The sequence below is a fragment of the Marmota flaviventris genome, chromosome 10 (assembly GCF_047511675.1).
Source record: "Marmota flaviventris isolate mMarFla1 chromosome 10, mMarFla1.hap1, whole genome shotgun sequence".
NCBI classification, from domain to species: domain Eukaryota; kingdom Metazoa; phylum Chordata; class Mammalia; order Rodentia; family Sciuridae; genus Marmota; species Marmota flaviventris.
Genome location: NC_092507.1, coordinates 42,140,600 through 42,162,330, shown reverse-complemented (window position 1 = coordinate 42,162,330; position 21,731 = coordinate 42,140,600). Strand labels below are relative to the sequence as shown.

The 21,731-nt window shown below is 40.6% G+C and overlaps 1 protein-coding gene across 3 annotated transcripts in view; it reads left to right on the top strand.

Annotated features, from left to right (window-relative positions):
- Nucleotides 1-19,148, top strand: part of Lrp8 (LDL receptor related protein 8) — an 81,375-nt gene extending 62,227 nt beyond the window's left edge. For 2 of the 3 annotated variants that reach the window (XM_071617848.1, XM_071617847.1), the window contains 5 exons: nucleotides 1,025-1,249; nucleotides 3,307-3,375; nucleotides 10,935-11,107; nucleotides 12,087-12,263; nucleotides 14,914-19,148. In XM_071617848.1, coding sequence (XP_071473949.1) covers nucleotides 1,025-1,249; nucleotides 3,307-3,375; nucleotides 10,935-11,107; nucleotides 12,087-12,263; nucleotides 14,914-14,952 — 683 coding nt within the window. In that variant the 3' untranslated portion in view covers nucleotides 14,953-19,148. The remainder of the gene's footprint in view (nucleotides 1-1,024; nucleotides 1,250-3,306; nucleotides 3,376-10,934; nucleotides 11,108-12,086; nucleotides 12,264-14,913) is intronic. The other variant, XM_071617849.1, reaches the window with a different exon arrangement.
- Nucleotides 19,149-21,731: the final 2,583 nt, after the last annotated feature.

The following is a 21,731-nucleotide window of genomic DNA, read 5'->3' as shown; positions in this document are numbered from 1 at the left end:
CACACTCCTTTTTTTCCACCTTCCTTGAATGTGCATGTTCCCAGAGGCCTGTCAAGGTTTCCTCTTCTCCCAAGAAAAAAATGCACATATACATTAATAATAATAATAATAATAATAATAATATAAAACTCAGTTGTTAGAGTATGTATATGTGTATGTGTGTGTGTGTTTTGTGTGTGTGTGTGTGTGTGTGTGTGTGTGTGTGGTGGTGGTGGTATTGGTATTGAGCCCAAGGCCTCACACATGCTAAGCAAGAACTCTACCACTGAGCTACATTCTTAGACATTTTATTTTTATTTTGAGATAGGGTCTCACTAAGTTGATGAGGCTGGCCTTGAACTTATGATCCTCCTGCCACAGCCTTCCAAGTAGTTGGAATTACAGGCATGTGCCATCATACCTGGCCACAAAATATTTTAAATTCAATTTGTAGGTGGTTTCTGGAACTCCCCGAAAACCTCAAGTTAAGAACCCTTTATCTCCATGGCTTTAGTTACTATTTATATACTAAATGGATGGTTATGTGTTTGCCTATTTCTTACCTAGAACTACATTAGAAGCCCTTTTGTGATGTGACTAGGACTAATCATCATATAATACTTGAACAACATAAATTATGTTTATTTCCCAATTTTGGTGTAAAGCCAAGACCTTTTATATGAGCACAGGTTTCCTGTACCATATATGATTTCCAGGTTCCATTGTTTAAAGTGGATTAAGAATTTAAACCTAATGATATTATAATACCACAGTAAAATGCTTCTAGATTTATGATTTCCCTTCCCTCTAGTCTTTTACAGTGGTCTTTCCCACACTTAATTCTATAGCATGGTTTAATGACTCATCTTTTGAATCAAGAGAAGATCGTGGCCTATTCAGAGGGATGAGGCAGGGTCTCACCAGAGTGGCATTTGAACTAAGCCCTGAGAATAAGTTTCTATGTGTAATTCATCAAGACAATAACTTAGGCACTAAAGCAACAAAATGCTCTGTCCAAGTGACCTCCATGGTCTTTTCCCTCCAGCACCTCAATCTACCTCAACTACGACGTTAGCCTCTACTACGACGAGGACAGTAGCTGCCACCACAAGAGCACCTGGGACCACCATCCACAGCCCCACCTACCAGAACCACAGCACAGACACACCAAGCCTGGCAGCTCCCGTCCCAAGCTCAGTTAGTGTCCCCAGGGCTCCCAGCATCAGCCCATCTACCCCAAGCCCTGCAACCAGCAACCACTCCCAGCATTGTAAGGAAATGAGCTCTGTATTCTTTCATGACATGGGAGGGTCCTGTGGAAGCAGGATGGGAATGTGTGGGAAGAGAGATCAGACCAGAGTTGAATGCTGCATATCTCTGAGGAAGAAGCAGAGGGAAAGAGAATGCCAACTGTGATTTAGGAGTCGTAGATGCCCCTAACTTATAGGGGATCTGTAGGGAAGCTATATCCTATCTCTCAGCCTCATTTTCTTTCCCTACAAAGAGAAAATAATAACAACGCACTTCCTGCCTGCTTCCCAAGTTTGCCAAAAGAGACAAAGGAGGCAGTATAAATGGAAGCACATAAATAGCCTCTGCTACCTGGATGTATATTTGCGCTTTATGAGTTATTGACGTGTAGGAAGGGTGTCCCTCAGGGTTGGAAAGCTCTGATCTCAGTTCCCAGCATCCTCAGTGAGCTGCCCAAATGTTAACATCCTTAGCTATGGTCTACTCATTCCTGTTCCCATACCCTGGGCTGAAAATAATTAAGTTCGCCACTTATTAAATCACTGGGAACAGTAATTGTCACTGCTAGAACTATTTTATCTCATTAATGAGCAAATACCTTTTTAATTAAGTTACCTGCCAGGGGGAGTTCATTTAAAAGGATAAACTGTTTTAACATTTTTTTCTATTCATGGATGGCCCAGAAACCAAGCAGCCTGGTGACACCTTTCTGATTAGGCCCGTTTTGCCAGCAGAAGCTGAATTTTTAGAGTTGAGAACTCACCTGAAGTTTGGAGAGGCAAGTGGAACACATCAATTCCAGTTCCTCTCATCTAGGGACAGAGCCTCTGACCTCCCCATGGGCCTTGTCAAGCAATAGGTTTAATTTCACTCTCAGTGTTTGCTGTGGCCCCAGAGTGAGAGGATGGCAGCACTTCCACAGTTAGTTTTGTAAGCAATGCAAGCCCTCTTCTCCCTTCAATAGTGAGATTGACTTGAGGTGAATCAGAAAAACAGATACACTGAAAGGATGGGCCATTGCCAGGGAACAGTCATCTCCTCACTCGGAGCAAATGTGGATAACAGCTCCTCTTCATGCCTCATATTAAGAGGATCCAAAGGAAAAACGCTTTTAAGCTACAAAGTACTGTAAATATACTATAATGAAGATATTTGTGAGAGTGAGAAGGGATGACACAGCATACTTTTTAGAAAATACAGGACATTTTCCAAGTATTTTCCAGTTTAGAATGTGTATTTGCCTGTATTTTTAGATGTAGGTCTCACAACAATCCATACCCCATGCATTGCCCTCTTTGAACCAGGCAAGGCTATATCAGGGACTGTGCTAATATTTTATATGAATTATCTCATTTAATCAATACAATTTCCCTAAGAGGAAAATAATAATGTTATCTCCATTTTTAAAGATAAAGAAATATACCATGATAGTGTTTATTTTCATTTATAGATAGATAGATAGATAGATAGATAGATAGACACAGACATATAATCTATATCTGTATTTATATTTATATAAACTTGCTCAAGGTCACACAAGTAATGAGTAGTAAAATGGGACATGAGCCCCAAATTCTGACGCAGGAGCCTGGGCTCTTGATTCCATTACATTATTATGCCCCATTAATTACTTAAGAAAAATACACTATTACTACAGATGGACAGACAGACCATCAGTACCATAGACAATGCAATAAACAGTGGCTGAAAAATGCAATTGATCCAGTCATTCAGCAACATAAAAATCTAAGTGCTCACCCTGCCTTGCATACTCCCCAGCTTGTGATGCTATCTGAAGGGTGTGGGGCTTGAGTCACCAGTTCTGAGTTCAAGTCCCAGCTCAGTCACTTATCTGTTAAGATATAATTTCTCCCTCTGTGAAATGGAGATACACCTCTGTCCTGTTTGCCTCACAGGAGTTGGATAGCATTTAGGAATACTGTACTATTAATCATTAGCCAATCATCATTTAAAGTGAGGATGAGAAGCAGTTGGGTAGTTCTTACTACTTGAGGCCAGTAAAGGCTTGGACTCACTCTAATGGAGCATTATTCTGCCAATGTTTGTATTTTGCAGATGGGAATGAAGGCAGCAAGATGGGCTCAACAGTTACTGCTGCTGTCATTGGGATTATTGCGCCCATAGGTGAGTGTGGCCCCTTGTCACTGGAGAGAAAAGAGAGACCCTGCCCAGCTCTTGGGAAAAGGCACTAGAGGGAGGATAACATGTTACACTGACTTGCCTTGTTGACTCATTCTGCCCCAGCAGCTTTCCTGTCACCTCCTGAGCCTGATTTTATTCCTTAGCCTGGCACATAAGGCTCTTTAGGACCTGGCCCTAAGTGATGATCCAGTTTGCATGTCTCACCCCCTCTCATTCATACTCTGCACTCCCACCACATGAAACCCAACTGAATGCTCCCTGAGGACAGGGCTGGTGTCTCTCTTGCTTACTACTCTCCCTAGCTCCTAGCAAAGTCTGGCACATGATAGAAAATTAAATATATGTTGAACAAATGAGTAGGGATATTTGCCATCCCTTGAATAGGTCATACTGTTTTGCTTTCTTTCTGGTTTTCAACAAACATTTATGAAGGAGCTACTATATGCCAAATTGTGATTAAGGGGAGGAAAGGTGACTAAAGATGAATAAGATTTGGTCCTGTCCTACACAAGTTAAGTCTTATTGAAAAGACACATAACATAGATAAGTTCATTATGACATGGTAAGTCCTAAGACTAAGCTATGCACTGAGTTTAGTGAAAGTGTTGAGGAAGTACTTAACTTAGCCTGGGAGAGAGAGGAAGAAAGAGGGCAGGAAAAGTTTCCTAGTGAAATGATACATGATGATGGGGCTGGGATTGTGATTCAGTGGCAGAGCACTTGCCTCACCTGTGTGGGGCATTGGGTTCCATCCTCGGCATCACATATACATGAGATACATTTATAGCCGAGTCAGACAAGTGAAGAAAAATCAAGAGCAATGAAAGCATGAAGACAGCATGAGCAAAGCCAGGAATGGGAAATGGTTTGGGATAGGAATGGAGAGGCTGAACTAGATGGAATTCAATACAGTCAGAGTATGGGTTATGACCTCACACAGAACCATGGAGTTAAATCATTCCCCTACCCCGATGTTCATACATGTGTCTCATGCCAGCTTCCTCTCTTCACAGTATCTTTGAACTGTGATTGTCCATTCATAGTTTTTTTCTCCTTTACATGCCCATGAATACCTTCAGGATAGGGACATTGTTCTTTGATCCTGAGAATCCTCAATATGGTAGTGAGTTAATTAATGAATGTGTTAAAAAACTTCTCCCCTTTGTGAATGCTATATCAAGAATGCAGAGAAGAAAAAAATAAAGACTAAGAACTTTCAATCTTTAATCAGTTAACATAATCATATAAGGTAGATATTAATACATAACAGAGGCATGACAGATTAGATAGAGGCATGATATAATAATGACTTGATATAATAGCAGCATGATAATTCTGTGGAGGAACAGTGGAAGAAAAGATAACTCCAGAGAAGAGAGCATTTGAATTGACCTTGAAAGGGCTAACCAGAATAAGATGATGATAGAGACTATTATTCCAGCCTTATTTTGAGTGGAGTGAGTGAAAAACAAATCAACCCCATTCCCATCAGCCTATGTTCTATAGAGAAAGACATGCGTGCTGTTTCATTGATATAACCCACCCTAATATAATCAATAAATTTTAAATTTCTGCTAATCCAAGAGGCGAAAGATAAGTATTATTTTCCTGAGAGAATATCTTTTCATAAGCTTTTTGGCCATTATTTACATTTCATCCTTAAATTTCCTATTCACAGTCTTATTTTTCTATTCATTTTTTTGTATTTGTAGAAATATTTATACAGCTGGAATCCCAGCAGCTCCAGAGCTGAGGCAGGAGGATCGCGAGTTCAAAGCCAGCCTCAGCAAAAGCAAGGCACCAAGCAACTCAATGAGACCCTGTCTCTAAATAAAATACAAAATAGGGCTGGGGATGTGACTCAGTGGTTGAATGCCCCTGAGTTCAATCCCCAGTACAAAAAAAAGAAAGAAATATTTATACAGGATGAATATTAAAACCTTTTTAATTATGTGATGAATATTTTCTCCCAATCTGCTACTTAATTTTTATATATGTTTATGGTATTTTTTGCCATGCATAAATTAAAATTTATAAGTATCGGATGTGTTAATCTTTTATGATTTCTGAGCTTTGTGTTTTGCTTAGGAAGGCCTCCCTTACTCTGAATTTTATTAAAATATCTCCCAATATTTTCTTCTTATACTTTAAGCTGTTTTTAGTATTTAGATTTTCCATTTGGAATTTAGAGTATGTGGTATAAGGGAGAGATTTAACTATTTTTTTTTTCCTACAAATCTACCTAGTTTCTCCAAAACCATTATTGGTCTATCCTTTCCTTTTGACTTGAATTGCCATCTTTCTCACATACCTATATTTTGGGGCTGTTTATTCTACTTTACAAATTGTATTTCTATTCCTATATACTCATAGCATTCTGTGATATGTTATGCTCACAGCATTTTCTTGGATATTTTTGTTCAGTTTCTCTTCTAGATGAACTTTAATCATGTCGATTCTATAAAAATTATGATGGATTTTTATTGAAATCATTTTGGATATATAAATTTAAGTGGGAAGAATTTATATTTTACAATATTGAAGTTTCTTATCCAGGAATATCACATCTTTATTTATTTCAGTCTTTTTTTAATGCCCTTTAGAATAATTTAAAAATAATATAAGACTTGCACATTTCTTATTATGTTATTCCAGGATTTTATAGATTTTGTTGGGCTATTATGTATGTGTTCTTTTTTCATTACATTTTCTAATTGGTTATTGCTGACTAAAAAGGAAGCTATTGATTTTTTGTGTTGGTTCCTTTTTTTTTCTTCTTCTTTTTTTGGTACCAGGGATTGAACCCAGCGTGCTTAACCACTGAGCAATATCCCTAGTGTTTTATTTTTATTTTGAGACAGGGTCTCCCTAAGTTGCTTAGGTCCTCGCTAAGTTGTTGAGGCTGACTTTGAACTTGTGATCCTCCTGCCTCAGTTTCCTAAAGTACTGGGATAATAGGCATGCGCTACCAGGCCTACCTTTATATTGATTCTTGACAAACTAAAATTATTTCTAATAGTTTTTCACTTGCCTCTCTAGGACTTTCTAAACATACAGATATTTGTTAAGTAACAGCAGTCTGGTTTCTTCCTTTCTCGTATTTATTCCCTTCAATTTCCAATTTATTATCTGGTTTACTGTACAGCTACATCTCTCAAGGACATTAAATAGTGGCAGTGATAATGACTATCCTTACTTTGTCCCTATTTTTAGTGGGTATCAATGATTACCATCTTATTTAAACAGAAACCCATCAATAACAGCATGATATAAAAGCATCAGATATCCTAAATAATGATCATCCAGCCTCCACTAGACTACTTGCAGAGATTACCTACTGCCTTATGAAGCTGCTTGCCATTTTTAACCAGCTCTGTTAAAGAGTGCTGCCTTCTGTTGAGAGCCACAGCCGAAGGGGCCCCAGCAAACTTCCAGCTGCCAGCTGATGATTGGCTCACAGCGGCCCCAGCAAACTTCCAGCTGCCAGCTGATGATTGGCTCACAGCGGCGCCAGCAATCTTCTAGCTGCCAGCTGATTGGCTCCTCTGCGGTGATGCTCATTTGGCTGTTTCCCCGCCCTTTCAGAACATGGAGCTGCTCATTGGGGGACTTTTTTTGGCTTTGCCCACTGGTCGCAGCCAATCGGCCTCAAGAGCAGGAGGAGAGGGGGGTTGAGAGTCTTGTGGGAAGCGGGTGGTGGCAGTTGGGCTCTGAGGGAATTCCTGAAGAGCTCGTGTGGTGTGGCATGTGTGTTCCAAAAATAAAGTTTGTTTCTGCTTGATAAGTGGCTCGTGAATTGTGCCCAGCCAGACTGTGGCATTTGGTTGCCCGTATGGGGAACGACTGAGGGTAAGTGATAAGGTAAACTGCTCACCCCTGAGGGCAGGGCGAGAGGATGGGTAGCCATTTTAAGATTCTTCTTTTGTTTTGTTTCGCTTTTGTTTTAAGTTGCCTGTCCCTGGAGATGTGTAAGACGGAAGAAAAACGGCTCACATCTGAGGAAAAACTATTTGCATCTGAGGAACAGATAGGGAGAAAGGACGGATGGACATTTCAGGAGGATAGAAAGGCTATTATAATGACTTTTTGTTGTTCCACTTTTGTTTCATTCTGTTTCCGTTTTGTTTGGCGTCATCTTGTTGGGTTGTATTATAGTAGAAATATGGGATCAGAAATTAGTAAAAACAAACCGAAAGAGTGTTAAGTAAATTGTTAGAGGAAGGAGGCATCTCAGTAAAATCAAAAACAGTCAGGGCATACGTTAATACAATACAAAAATGTAGCCCATGGCTTTTTAAGGAGGAGTTGTTAAATATATCACAATGGAACCATCATGGTGAAGATTTAAAAAGAATAGAAAAGAAAAGCCCAGGGACTCTGCCAGTTGGCACGTTGCCATTGTGGACATTCGTATCTTGTTTGCTTAGTCCAAAGCCTTCAGTTCAGACAATGGTAGAGGAAGGAGAAGACATATTGATTCAAGTAAAAGAGAAGGTCTCTTGAGCTAGTCAGACAGAGGAAAAGATTCAAGTAAAAGAGAAGGTCTCTCGAGCTAGTCAGACAGAGGAAAAAATTCAAGTAAAAGAGAAGGTCTCTTGGGCTGGGGTTGTGGCTCAGTGGTAGAGTGCTTGCCTCACATGTGTGAGGCACTGGGTTCAATTCTCAGCACCACATATAAATAAATGAATAAAATAAAGGTCCATCAAACTAAAAAATATTTAAAAAAAAAAAACAGAAGGTCTCTCGAGCTAGTCAGACAAAGGAGGAAAGTTTAGAGCAGAAAAAGCCATCAGGGGAAAAGTTACAATAGGAGACTGCTACTAACACCTTTCTATCACCAGAGGGCATAAGTGTCCAACCAACAGCGCCACTTCCATATGCTGGGAGGCCCCCAACCCCCGTAGTTGATAGATGGGATCCTGAGTCAGGACCTCAAATATTAACATGCCCTGTATTTGAGCAGGCAGGAGGGCAGCGAATTCACCATGCTTTAGATTTCAAAACAGTGAAGCAGCTAAAAGAGGCTGTAACAACCTATGGTCCTCAAGCACCCTTCACTGTAAGCATGGTCGAATCCATTACCAACTTGAACATGACGCCAGCAGATTGGGCTAGTATGTGTAAAGCTGTGCTAAATGGAGGACAATACCTGTTATGGAAGGTTGCCAATGAGGAATTTTGCAAGGAGACGGCTAGGCGAAATGCAGCAGCTGGTTATCCTCAGAGAAATTTAGATATGTTGTTAGGAAAGGGACCTTATGAGGATCAGCAGCAACAAATTGCATATGATCCTGGCGTATACGCACAAATTGCTGCAGAGGCGGTTAGGGCATGGAAGACTTTACAAGGACATGGAGGTTTACAAGGTCAATTATCTAAGGTAATACAAGGAGCTAATGAATCTTACGCTGAATTTGTAGATAGGCTTATTCAAACAGCTACCAGAGTTTTGGGGAATACAGAACAAGTAATGCCATTAATAAAACAACTGGCTTATGAGCAAGTGAATCGTTGGTGCAGAGAAGTCATTAGACCATGGAAACATGAAGATTTAAACACATATATTAAATTATGTAGAGACATTAATGAACAAAGGCAAGACTTGGCAGCTGCAGTACAACAGGTTTTAGATGCCAGGCCAAAAACATGCTACAATTGTGAACAAACAGGAAATTTTAAAAGGAATTGCCCCATAGGAGGAGGGTTTAACAAAACTAGGTATCAAAGGAGTAGAATACCGGGTATTTGCCCACGATTCCGTAGAGAGAGACATTGGACTAATGAATGCCGTTCTCAAACCACCATAGAGGGTACTCCGTTATCAAAAAACGAACAAGGACCAGGTGTCTATCCATGATATCGTGGAGAAAGGCATCGGGCTCCATTGCCAAAAAATGGACAGGGAGGCCCAATGCTCCAGGGCCCAAGACCACAAATATACAGGGCACTGGAGGAACCCAGCAACCCCATCAGGGTAGTGCCCAGGACACATTGTCCATTAGATCCCTCACTAGACAAACCAGAGGAAGTGTAGGATTGGACATCTGCGCCTCCGCCAGAACAATACTAACTCCAGAGATGGGAGTTCAAATCATTCCCACAGGGGTAAAAGGACCTCTTCCCAAAGGAACAGTAGGCTTATTATTGGGACGCAGTTCTTCTACTCTAAAAGGACTTATGATAAGTCCTGGGGTAATTGATCCCAATTATGAAGGTGAAATAAAAATTATAGCCAGTTCTCCAAAGGGTATATCAGTAATTTCACCAGGAGATAGAATAGCACAGTTACTAATAATACCCAGCCTACATGATAAATTTTCCAGTCGTACTGTAGAAAGAGATTCCAGGGGATTAGGCTCCAGAGGTGTAGATTGGGCTATGCTTTCTTTAAATTTAGATTCTCGCCCCATGCTAAAATTAAATATTCAAGGACATGAATTTAATGGGCTACTGGATACAGGTGCAGACCTTCGCATCATCTCTCGTCAAGAATGGCCAAAACATTGGCCATTACAACAAGCCACTCAAACGCTTCGAGGCCTAGGAGTGGTGACTAATCCCCTTACGGGCCACCAAATGCCGCAGTCTGGCTGGACACAATTCACAAGCCACTTATCAAGCAGAAATGAACTTTATTTTTATAACACACACGCCACACCACACGAGCTCTTCAGGAATTCCCTCAGAGCCCAACTGCCACCACCGGCTTCCCACAAGCCTCTCAACTCCCCCACTCCTCCTGCTCTTGAGGCTGATTGGCTGGGTTGCGTGGGCGGAGCCAAAAAGTCCCTCAATGAGCAGCTCAGTGGTCTGAAAGGGTGGGGAAACAGCCCAATGAGCATCACCGCAGAGGAGCCAATCAGCTGGCAGCTAGAAGTTTGCTGGGGCCGCTGTGAGCCAATCATCAGCTGGCAGCTGGAAGTTTGCTGGGGCCCCTTCGGCTGTGGCTCTCAACAGCCTTCTTTACTCATTAATAAATTCATTTATTCTAACTGAAAAGCCTGTGTTGCCCTCTGTATCCCCTTCTAGTCTTGCCCCTCTTTGGTGGGGCCATAGCTTCATCCCACTCTCCACTCTCTAATTTATAAAAAGGGTGATTTTCTTAAGAGATTCCAGGAAGCAGCAGCAATAGGGCAAAGGGGGAAAAATTGACTCCTTTGTTTAGCACATGTCAACTGAGCACCTCTTCAGTGCTGGGCACTGCGCATGGAGAGATAAGTAAGACAGTCTCTGCCCACCAAGGTTCAGTTGAGCTGGGAGGACAGTTCCAGTAAAGTAAGATACTGTGGTCTGGGAGCATACATGAAGGAACAATGGACTCTGTCTACAGCAAATGGAAAAGATTTATCATTTGAGGTGGATTTTGAAGGATGAGTAGCTAATGGAGGAAAGAAGAGACGAGAGAAAGGCTTCCAAACAGCAGAAACAGTGCCCAAAAGGCAAGGGGCAGTGAAGTTGAAGAGGTGGCAGGATCTGCACTGAGGTCTGGGCCATGAGCCGGAGCCTCCTGGATGTCCAGTATAATGTGTCCCTTCCTCTAGCGGTAATAGCTCTGTTATGCATGAGTGGCTACCTGATCTGGAGAAACTGGAAGCGGAAGAACACCAAGAGCATGAATTTTGACAACCCAGTGTACAGGAAAACAACAGAAGAAGAAGATGAAGACGAGCTCCATATAGGGAGGACTGCTCAGATTGGCCATGTCTATCCTGCAGTAAGTATTCCTTGCTGGGCAAGTTTCTTCCTTCCATCCTCCCTTCCTTCCTTTTCCCCACACCTTCCTTCCTTTCTCCTTCCTTAACATTTATCAAGAACCCACCATGTACCAAGCACTGGGGAATACAGATATCCTGAGGTAGGTTGTTAGGGTAGCAGGGTAGCAGGACCACCTTGTACCTAGAGTCTCTTCCTGGTAGTAAAGAAGCCAGAGGCCTTTCTTTCTGCTGAGGAGTTTTCAGCATGTTTGGGATAGAAGGGCAACTGTGGCCATTTAATGTGAATGTATTCGTTTCAACAACACTGTATGCCAGTTATATGCCAAGCACCACATTAGACATTGAGTGTTCAAAAGTAATTAAGAAATGCAGTTGCTCCTAAGGAGCTGCTGGGAGAGTTAGAGATGCTAATATACATTCGTACAACTGTGTGCTGCGTGCCATGGTGGAAGCTTAGGAGTTCTTTATTCTAGGAAGCTTTCCTTGGCTTGCTTTGTTCTCCCATGGTCACATGGGTCTCTCTCCATCCCAGCACCTGTCACACTACAGTCCATTTGTCTTTTACTTAGTGGTCCCCTCTAGAGTGTGAGATCCTTGAGGGCAGGATCTGACATGATTAATTTGTTTTCCTGGTGCCTAGCATAGCATAGCTGGCTTCCAACAAGTATTTATTGAACAAATGCTATGGAAACATCAATGAGGGAGCTCTTTATTCTGTCTGGGGAATTGGGAAAGGAATGCCTCAGAGAAGGTAACAGATGAACTGTATCTTTGAAAGATGAATAGCAATTTTCCAGGTAGAGAAGGAGGGAAATGGCATTCTAGAGAGAGCATGTGCAAAGGCTTAAAGGCACAAGAGAGCATGACTTGTTGGGGAAGTAAAAACCACAAAGTGGTTGGAGCAGGTATCATTGTTGTACAGCAGAGTCAGGGGGCTGAGTGTGACCTCAGAGGTCATCCAGTACATCCCCCTGTCAGGCAATCAGCAGCTTTGATCGCCCATTGTGGGCAGAGCCCTGTCTTGGGGAGACCAGAGAACTGGAAGACCCAGCCCCTGCCCTCAAGGAGCTTTTTGTCTTGCCGGGGGAACCAAGGTCACAGCTGCACCAACTCCCGAAGAACCCTCTTTCCGAGCTGCCTGTCGTCAAGTGCAAGGTAGGGCAGTGCCACTCTGAGCCTGAGGGACTGGTGAGTGAGGGCCTGAACCTAGGCAGGTGCAGCCAATCTAGAAGGCTTTCTGGTCTTGGAAGGCTGCAAACTGTAAGCTGGGTGGGGCAAAAAGGAAACCTGGGTTAGTGGCAGACCAAGGAAATGGCATGTGCAGAACATGACTGAGTACAGAGCAAACAGAACTTTTTCTGAAGCAAACTGTTCATAAAGGGGAGACATGAGAAAGGAAATTGAACAAATGAGAAGGGTGAGCAGATGGCCTTGAGGATCCTTAACCTCGGCCAGTCCGAGCAAACAGTTGCTTAACAATTTTTAAAGATCAAAGGAGCACAGTGCCAGAAGCATTGAGCTTTCGGTAAAAAGATGTCTCCCAGTTCCACCATTCTGTAGCCGCATGATCTTAGTCACTTCTCTCTACTTACTTTTATTTGTAAAACAAGAATAACCCTCCTGAACTTAGAAAGTTTAAACAAGATAGCACTTTGTAAATTACAAAGCACTTTGCATGTGGCATTATTTCCAGAAAAGGAAATGACTTAGGAGGAGTTACTCCTGAGAAGTCTAATGCCCAAGTCTGCCAGTTACAGAGAAACAGAGTTAACAGAATGAGGAAATTGGATTTAGTGAGCACCTACTATGTGTCAGACACTGTTTTCAGTGTTTCACATACATTTTCTTTTTTAATCTTTAAAATTATGTTATAGAGTTGAGTTATACAAAAGTACATACAAGAGGAAGTGAGGGGAAGGGGAAAAATAATACAAGGGGGACAAACGAATGTCAGTAGAGGGGGCTGAGAGAGAAGAGGGGAGGGGAGGGGAGGGGAGGGGGGATAGTAGAGGATAGGAAAGGCAGCAGAATACAACAGACACTAGTATGGCAATATGTAAATCAATGGATGTGTAACTGATGTGATTCTGCAATCTGTATATGGGGTAAAAATGGGAGCTCATAACCCACTTGAATCAAATTGTGAAATATGATATATCAAGAACTATGTAATGTTTTGAACAACCAACAATAAAAATTATAAAAAAAAAATTATGTTATAGAGTTGATATTATTAGCCCCATTTTGCAGATGAGAAAACTGGAGACTCATAGAAATTGAATAAATTGTCTAAGATCATAGCCAGGAAGTGGCAGAACCAGGATTCAAACTCCAGTCTTTATTTACATAAAGGCCCATGCTCTTTCAATTTTATCATGGGGTAAATAACTTTAAAGCTCTTACAATCAAAAAAGAAAAAAGCTCTGTAAATCAGTATTCTCAACCTGTCTTCTCCCTGTCCCTTTCTCAGGTAGTTCTGCCATCACTATGAGGACCTATCTTGGCCTTAGAGATCTGCCTTGACTAGAGTGGGAGGGTGGCAGGACTAGAATAAGATGGTCTCAAAGGTCTGTTAGTGGAGCATGGCATTCACAGAAAACCACAAATAAGCCAAAGATGACTTGAAAGGCAGTGGAATTGCTTTTTATCACATGTAGAATGTTCAGAGATGGAAGATACTTACACTGGTTAGGCTGATCTAGAATTCTCCAGATCCCATGTGGATGAAGTCCTATATTAAACACTATGCATGAATTATTTCATTTGGTTCCACATCAGCCCTATAAGGTAGGTCCTTTTATTTCCATTTGACAGATAAAGTCCCAGAAAAGTCAAGTGGCCAGCTTAAACTCACATAGCTGTGAGAAAATGAAACTAGGGTCTGTCCAAAGGAGGAAATGGAAGAATAACAAACATGATTATATCAGGACCAGTTGTGGAAAGCTAGATGTGTATCCTAGAGACAAAAAACAGAATAAAGGGAAGGAATTCACACATTATCTATAAATTTCAAAGAAAAAACTGGAGACTCATAGAAAGTGAATAACTTGTCCAAGATCATAGCCAGGAAGTGGCAGAACCAGAATTCTACCAGGATTGTCCTGTGTAGAACTCAGTTTTTGAGTCTAAGGCATAGAATCAGGGAATCACATAAGATATAAAGACACAACTTTCACATCAGTATAGGAAAGAATTTAAATCCACTGTCCACAAGGGGTTACTGGCTGAAGGGTTAGTGGGCTCACTATCTAGTGGTTAGCATTTGTGGCAGAGGGGAGTCTATATCCTGTGACTGGAAAGCAGGGATAAGGAAGACAGGGACTGAATTTAATGACTTGCACTTCCTTCCAATTCTGTTTAATCAGTTGGGAGGGTGCAGCATGTTACAAACTAATTGTGATTAGCATTTTGGAGACAAGTCACTAAAAGTCAAGGATTTAATGTTTTACAGATCTGATCCACTTAAGTTGACCCAACCTTGAATCGTGGAAGAGAAGAAAGTTTAGATCTCTGCCACCCTGCTTTACAGAGACAGAATAGAATGATGAAAATAGCGACAGCTCTGGACTTACTCAGACCTGGTATCAAACTTAGTTCAGCCACTTGCTACGTGATCCAGATCAAACAGTACATAAGTTCATGGAGTCTGTTTTCTCAACTGCAAAATATGATAAATCTTGTCTCAGCATAGTTTGAAGATTATGTGAGCTAATACCCATAAAGTAATAATATGAGTGGTACTTTGTAGATAATAAATAGTAGCTCTTATGGATCTAATGATGATTTCTTTGGTCTATCTCCCCAGCGAGTGGCATTAAGCCTTGAAGATGATGGACTGCCCTGAGGATGGGACCACCCCTTCGTGCCTCATGGAGCTCGGTCCCATGCACTACTCTCTCTGGATGGTGTATGATTGGATGAATGGGTTTCTACATATGGTCTGTGTGAGTGAGCGTGTGGATGTGTAACTTTTTTTTTAATTTATGTTGCAGAAAAGGTAACCACAAAGTTATGATGAACTGCAAACATCCAAAGGATGTGAGAGTTTTTATATGTATAATGTTTTATACACTTTTTAACTCGTTGCACTACCCATGAGGAATTCATGGAATGGCTACTGCTGAGTGACTAACCTGCTGTACATAACCAAACAGGGGCCGATGGTACAGTACCTTACTCATCATTTAAATACTATATTTACAGAGGATGTTTGATTTGGGGGGATTTTTTGGGTTTGGGGGTTTTGTTTTTTTGTAAATACAATGATAATGCTTTGTGGCTATCCATCAACATAAGTAAAAAAGAACAAACACTTCAACTCCCTCCCCCATTTAGATTATTTATTAACATATTTCAAAAATGACATTAGTTCCATAAAACATTTAGAGAAGTGAAAGTATTTATTTTTGGTATGACTGGCCCACCACACAGACTCTGTGTGTGTGTTTATGTATGTGTGAGAGAGAAATCTGCAGAGAAGAGACACACCTCTAGTTACTGTTCAAATCATAAAAATAGATTTATTTTAAAATAGTCCACAAGAGGGGTATCTGTAGTTTTCAGAGAAACCTTTGGAAATTTGGCTCAGAAAACAGATACCAAGGTTTGTACAAATATGTGGTGTGAAGAGACAGATCTTTTTACCTCTGGCTATTCCTGAGACCCCAATAAACCAGGAAAAGCCTTTCAGCTCATCTGGGGCTTCTTGTCTGTGGCTAAGGTCAGTGTACAGATATTATACATAGTGCCAGAAGTATTCATGAGTTCAAGAAAGAACATGCCTAAACCTCAGCAAGTCCTTGTTAAGTTCAGCTCTTCGAGTAATGTCTTCAGTTTCCTTCAGGACACTGGGGTTGAATTCAGTAAGCTTCCTCTGAAGCACCCTGAAGGCTGCCATCCTAACTTATTTAGCTAAGTGGAGACATTTTCAGAACAGCCCATGTTTACTATAGAGACTCACTCAGGCACTGAACTCTGAGACATGCTGTGGGTGAAGATAACGGTGGTGGAATAGGTTTTGTTACATCTCTGTTTGTTCTTTCCCCTCACTTTCTACCATTTTCTTTAGGTGGGGAAAACAGTTTAAAGAAATTAATAGGTTTCTTACCATCATTTGAGCATAGAGATGAAACTAAATCTTGGCTTAAATCAGAAAAACTTGAAGTGGTTAAACCTGAAGTCATATTTGAGGGGAAGTGGCATACAAAATAGTACAACATATTGGCTATATATGTTCACACAGGGATTTGGTTTACTGGTTTGTAAATAAAAGGAAATACTCTGGTTATATGTATAGATCTTTTTTTCATTATGGACACCTCCTTCCTGCTCGCTTTTCCTGGGCCTTGGGGCAGGTGGAGAGAAGTACTGTTTTTTATCTGTGGGATCTACCATCAGAAACAATCCTACAGTCACAGAAGGAATTCAGTCTCATCCAAAGTATGGTCTTTCCTTCACTCTGCTGTTCCGCCACTTCACTCCCTCTCCACAACCAGGGACACATACAACATGGAAGTGTTTGGCTTACGTGGGAGCAGAGGACATGTATCTAACCTTAACATACCTGGAACCTGACACTCTGAAGCAAATGTCTCCCCACTCCCACCCTCCAGACGCCCCCAACTCAGTGAAGCTTGGATGTCTCATGAACTTGATGCCCTTTAAAATCTCCAGGCAGACAATCTACAGTTCTATAATTCTGTTCCTAGGACTTTGCTCTACTAATGGTCTCCTAATCTTGTTTAAATTCTTAAACAACTGTTCCAGAGCTTGGACATTGTTTTACAACTTCCTCATGATGTACTTGTGTTGATGGTCCTGAGAAATTCAGCTATGAGAATAACCTACAAGAAATAAATGGAGAGTCCTGTGTTGGATCATGACATCTGAGGAGTCAAATCCACTCTCCTCCTATTTTTGGAGGCTTTTTGGGCCTTATTTTGAGGTGCAGTTACAATTCTGTTGCCTTTTGTTCCTGTGTATATTTATCTACAGCCAATAACAGATCACAGACTCATTGGATGATAGAGCTGAAGAAAACTTGTAGGTAATGCCAAAAGGGCAAAAATTTCATCAAGACAATATTTCCTTTATTTAAAGAAGCCAGCCTAGTCCTTTTCCTCCCTTTCCTTCTCCAGGAGACATCCTGAAGCTATCTAAACACCGTATCAAACATGCTTTCTATCTGTAGCTATCTTTCTAGTGGATTTACCAAGGCACTGGCAGAAATGGTCTTCTAGAAACAGGGAAAACAAAAACTTTATTTAATATTTATTCTTGATAGCATGATTATATATAAAACAGACTAAAATAACCTCAACTGGCAAAAAGAGAATAAGATGGGATTTAAATATATGGCAATAAGTACTACTGATCTCTTCAGTTATCTCTATGTGACTGCAGCATATTCATCCCCTAAAATCATTCACTAGTTGCCAACTGTATGCCAGGAACTGCAGATGTAAAGGTCAATCAAATATTTTCTGTCCTTGTGAAGCTCACAGCAGCAGCAGAGGGAGACATGTAGAAACAAAAAGGGAAGAGATTTCAATTTAGAGTACCATTAGGGACAAGGAGAGAGGGGTCATTCTACCTGAGGAGATGAAGAATGATGCATTCATAGGAGAAGTGACCTTAAGCTAAGTCTCAAAATTAAGAAGGAGCGTCCAGACTGCTTCTGGCAGAAGAAACTGCAAAGACACAGAGGCATGAATCAGCATGGAGACTTTAAGGAACTGCACGTAGTTCATTGTAACTGGAATAAAAGACTCACCATGACTTAGCAAGAAATGAGGCTGGATGGAGTCAGGTTCAACATAAGCACTTTATAAAATACTTATATTTAATTTCTGATTTAATTAAACATTTCTTGGTCATTATTGTGAACAAGGCACTAAGTACACCATGGAAAATGTAAGATGCATTGCCAGCACTTTGCAGACGTGACATTATTCAGCCTCAAGTTTCCAGTGGCCAAAGGGAAATGTTGACTGCATTTCATAAACTTGAATTAGAGGTTTCTTAATATGGTTGATGAAAACTAATATAAAGGCTATGTGATTTTCATGGAAGCATGCCATGTTGTCAAGAGCCTCTTAGATTTTTCTCAACTGTGAGAAAACTAGAAGTTTTAAAGATGTGGAGTCTGGAAAGGAGATCCTAGTCACTGTACAGTCAGGCACTAGCGGGAATGGGGAGGGCCATTCGCATCCCACAGAAATACAATCCACACCAAAACTGGCCATGCGCTCGTCACAGAATATAAATGAGTTAGCAGTTAAAACATTTCAGAGAAAATTTCCTTTCCCATAAATGCATGAAGATAATATCAGAGTCTTCTCACACTATATTTTTAGGATATTGGGAAATTACAGGATATGAAGAATTTAGAAGGTGGAGGAATTATAGCTTCAAAATTTTCAATTAATATAAAAAAATCAGGAAGCTCTTCATTCAGGCTATGCACCATGTGCACAGTCAAGAATTGGCAGAAACCCTCTGCATTTGCAAACACTTTGTGCTATAAAAATAATTTTTAAAAAGCCACCTGTATAAATATATATATATATATATATATTTAAAGACACAGTTTTGATACTTTTTTACAAAAATTACAAAAAAACAAATACCTGTACAAACCATGTGCTTTTAAAATAGCATTTTGTTCTATACTAATTGTCAATTTGAGGTAAAGTACTGGTTTGCAAACTCCATCATCTTGTATCTGAGTGGATTTTCCTTGTTTGTCTCCTTCCAATCCCCAAATTACTGTATTTGATGTAACAGTCGGGCATGTTAGAATGTTTGGTCACACCAACTGTTTCTGCTCTTTTTGTCTTACCATTTCCAGTTCTGTTAGCTTCTGTACTCCATGCCCTCTACAATCTGGTTTCTCTTCCAGAGACAGAGGGAGTGAAGGTGTGTGCTGCATCTCCCTAGCTGTACTGACATCATCTTGGTGAACTGAAAACCAAATGTAGACATTTGTAAAATCAATACAATGTTTCTAGAGAGAGATTAAATTCATTTTTTAAAATTGTCCATTGTGATGCTTTAATTGGGGCGGGTGGGGAAATGAACTATCAGTAATTGAGTCCCTATTATGTCTCAGGTATTCTACATAAATCATCTCAATCTTGGCAACAACCCTATAAGATAAATACTATCAGGACTACCCATCCCTATTTTATAAATGAGGAAATGGGTGAAGTAATTGCCCAAAGTCACACAGTTATTTTTCGTAGACCCAAAGAGCATGCACACATGATTCTCTGCCTGGATTTTCTTTTTCTGCCTCTTTCTGACTAACTCCTATTTATCCCTGAGTACTCCACTTAGGTAGCCTCCTCCAGGAAGCTTCCCTGTTTTCTTATTCTGTAACTCAACTCTGTGCTTCTATAATAAGTTTTGCCTATTTGCATCCCAGTACTTCTGTCCTGACACTTAACTCCTATGTCATTGAGATTGCTTTCACCAAGTTGATCCAGGATCTCCTTCACTATAAATGTTGTAAATGCTTTCAGTTCTTAACTTCCTGGACCTGGAAGCCATATTTAACACAATTGACCACTCCTTATTGGCAAACTCTTAAACACCATACTCATGGTTTTTCCCAGACCTCTCTGGCCATATCTTAGTCTTCTTTACTTACCTCTTAAATTAAACCCACCCATTTTTCTATTTCTTTTGTCACTACCTGACTATGGGTCATCATTATCTTATATTACCACCCTCATAGAATACTTTAACGACTATTTATCCAAATTTCAACTTTCAGTTTTTCATTTTCCAATCTAACCTACAACATGGCAGCCAAAGTGATTTCTCTAAAAATACAATAGGTCATGTCACCACCATTACTTTCCACTTTCCTGATTAAAGCCCTTCAACTTCTTCCTTGGCATTAAAACCCAATATTCTTGGGTTAACCCAAACCCTTTAATAAGAGTAAGGGTCTCGCTGGGTGCAGTGGTACATGCCTGTAATCCTAGCGGCTCAGGAGGCTGAGACAGGAGGAACACGAGTTCAAAGCCAGCCTCAGCAAAGACAAAGTGCTAAGCAATTCAGTGAATAAATACAAAAATGGACTTGGGATGTGACTCAGTGGTCAAGCGCCTCTGTACTTCCTCTATTGATAACCCTTATTCCTACCTTATGCCTTCTTGTGTGCTCAACTGCATTCTCTGCAAGCTCTATAAAGATTTGTTCTTTCACATCATATCCTCAGCACATGACACGGTGTAGACAAATTATGCTGAATTCAGGCACTGCAGACATGCATGTCATGCTCTTTCAGCTATTCAATGTTATCTCATGTCCAAACACCTGGATTACTTTATAGGCTAACAGGGTCAAGTGTCCTTTAAATTTTTTAGTACTTTTGTTATTTGCCATGTCCATAGATGCCTAGATTTGCCCCTTAAGAGTTTTTATAATTTCATTGTAGGAAAATAACCATATGACAAATGGCCTAACTCTAACTATCACCTCAAGACTGTTACAATGGGGGCTGGGGTTGTGGCTCAGTGGCAGAGCACTTGCCTGGCATGTGTGAGGCACTGAGTTCCATCCTCAGCACCACAAATAAATAAATAAATAATAAAGGTATATCAATAATTTAAAAAATATTTTTTAAAAAAAGACTGATGATTCAAAGAACAAGCACATGTAAATGGGCTCAGCCTAGGAGCTGACATGTATTCAGTGCCAAATACCTAGTGGTTCCCCTCTCTTTTCATAAAATTCCCTTGTTACCACTCCTGTCCAGTGCTTTGTAATAAAAAATGCCTCATGATGGGCTGGGGATATAGCTCAGTTAGCAGAGTTCTTGTCTTGCATGCACAAGGCCCAGGGTTCAATCCCCAGCACCACAAACACACAAACACAAAAAGCCTCATGACTATAGCAATTTACAGTTGGCAAAATATTTTCTAACACATTCTTTCTTATCCTTATAATAGTGCTTCCAGGTACACAGTATTATTAGGTTCTTATTTTTTATACATTTATCATTTTGCTGTACTAGGGATCAAACCCAGAGCCTCCCACATGCTAGACCAAGCACTCTATCACTGAGCTACATTTCCAGTCCTATTATGCTCATTTTAAAGATAATGCAACTGAGTTTCAGAAAGTTGAACCTGTTCACCTATAGTTACAGTGACTCACTGTTAAGGAATTATTTTAACCTCAGTCTCCAGTGATTCCCTCAGCCTCTAAACCCACTCTACACTCTGCTACCAATGCTTCTTCAGGGAGAAAAGTGTAGTTTGGGAATAAGAATTTATTAAGAATTCACAGGATTTACAGAACACTATACAATTAGAGAGTCTCCAGGCCCAAATAACGATGTCATCTTAGCACCATCTCTAGAACCATTCTCTCTATAGCTGGAACTTGGATGGCTAAAGCATGCTTCTATAATTAGGATTTTCATCGCCCTTGGCCTACACAAACCTTAGCTGAGCTAGAAAACTTTCGGATGTCAACAACTCTCACCGGAAAAGATAGCCTTCTGGGCGCTGGTCACCTACCTTGACCTACCTAGGGAGCTCTACAAAAAAGCAACTTCCAGATTCTCCATCGGAGATATGAGTTTGGGGTGGGTCCAGGAGTTTATATTTT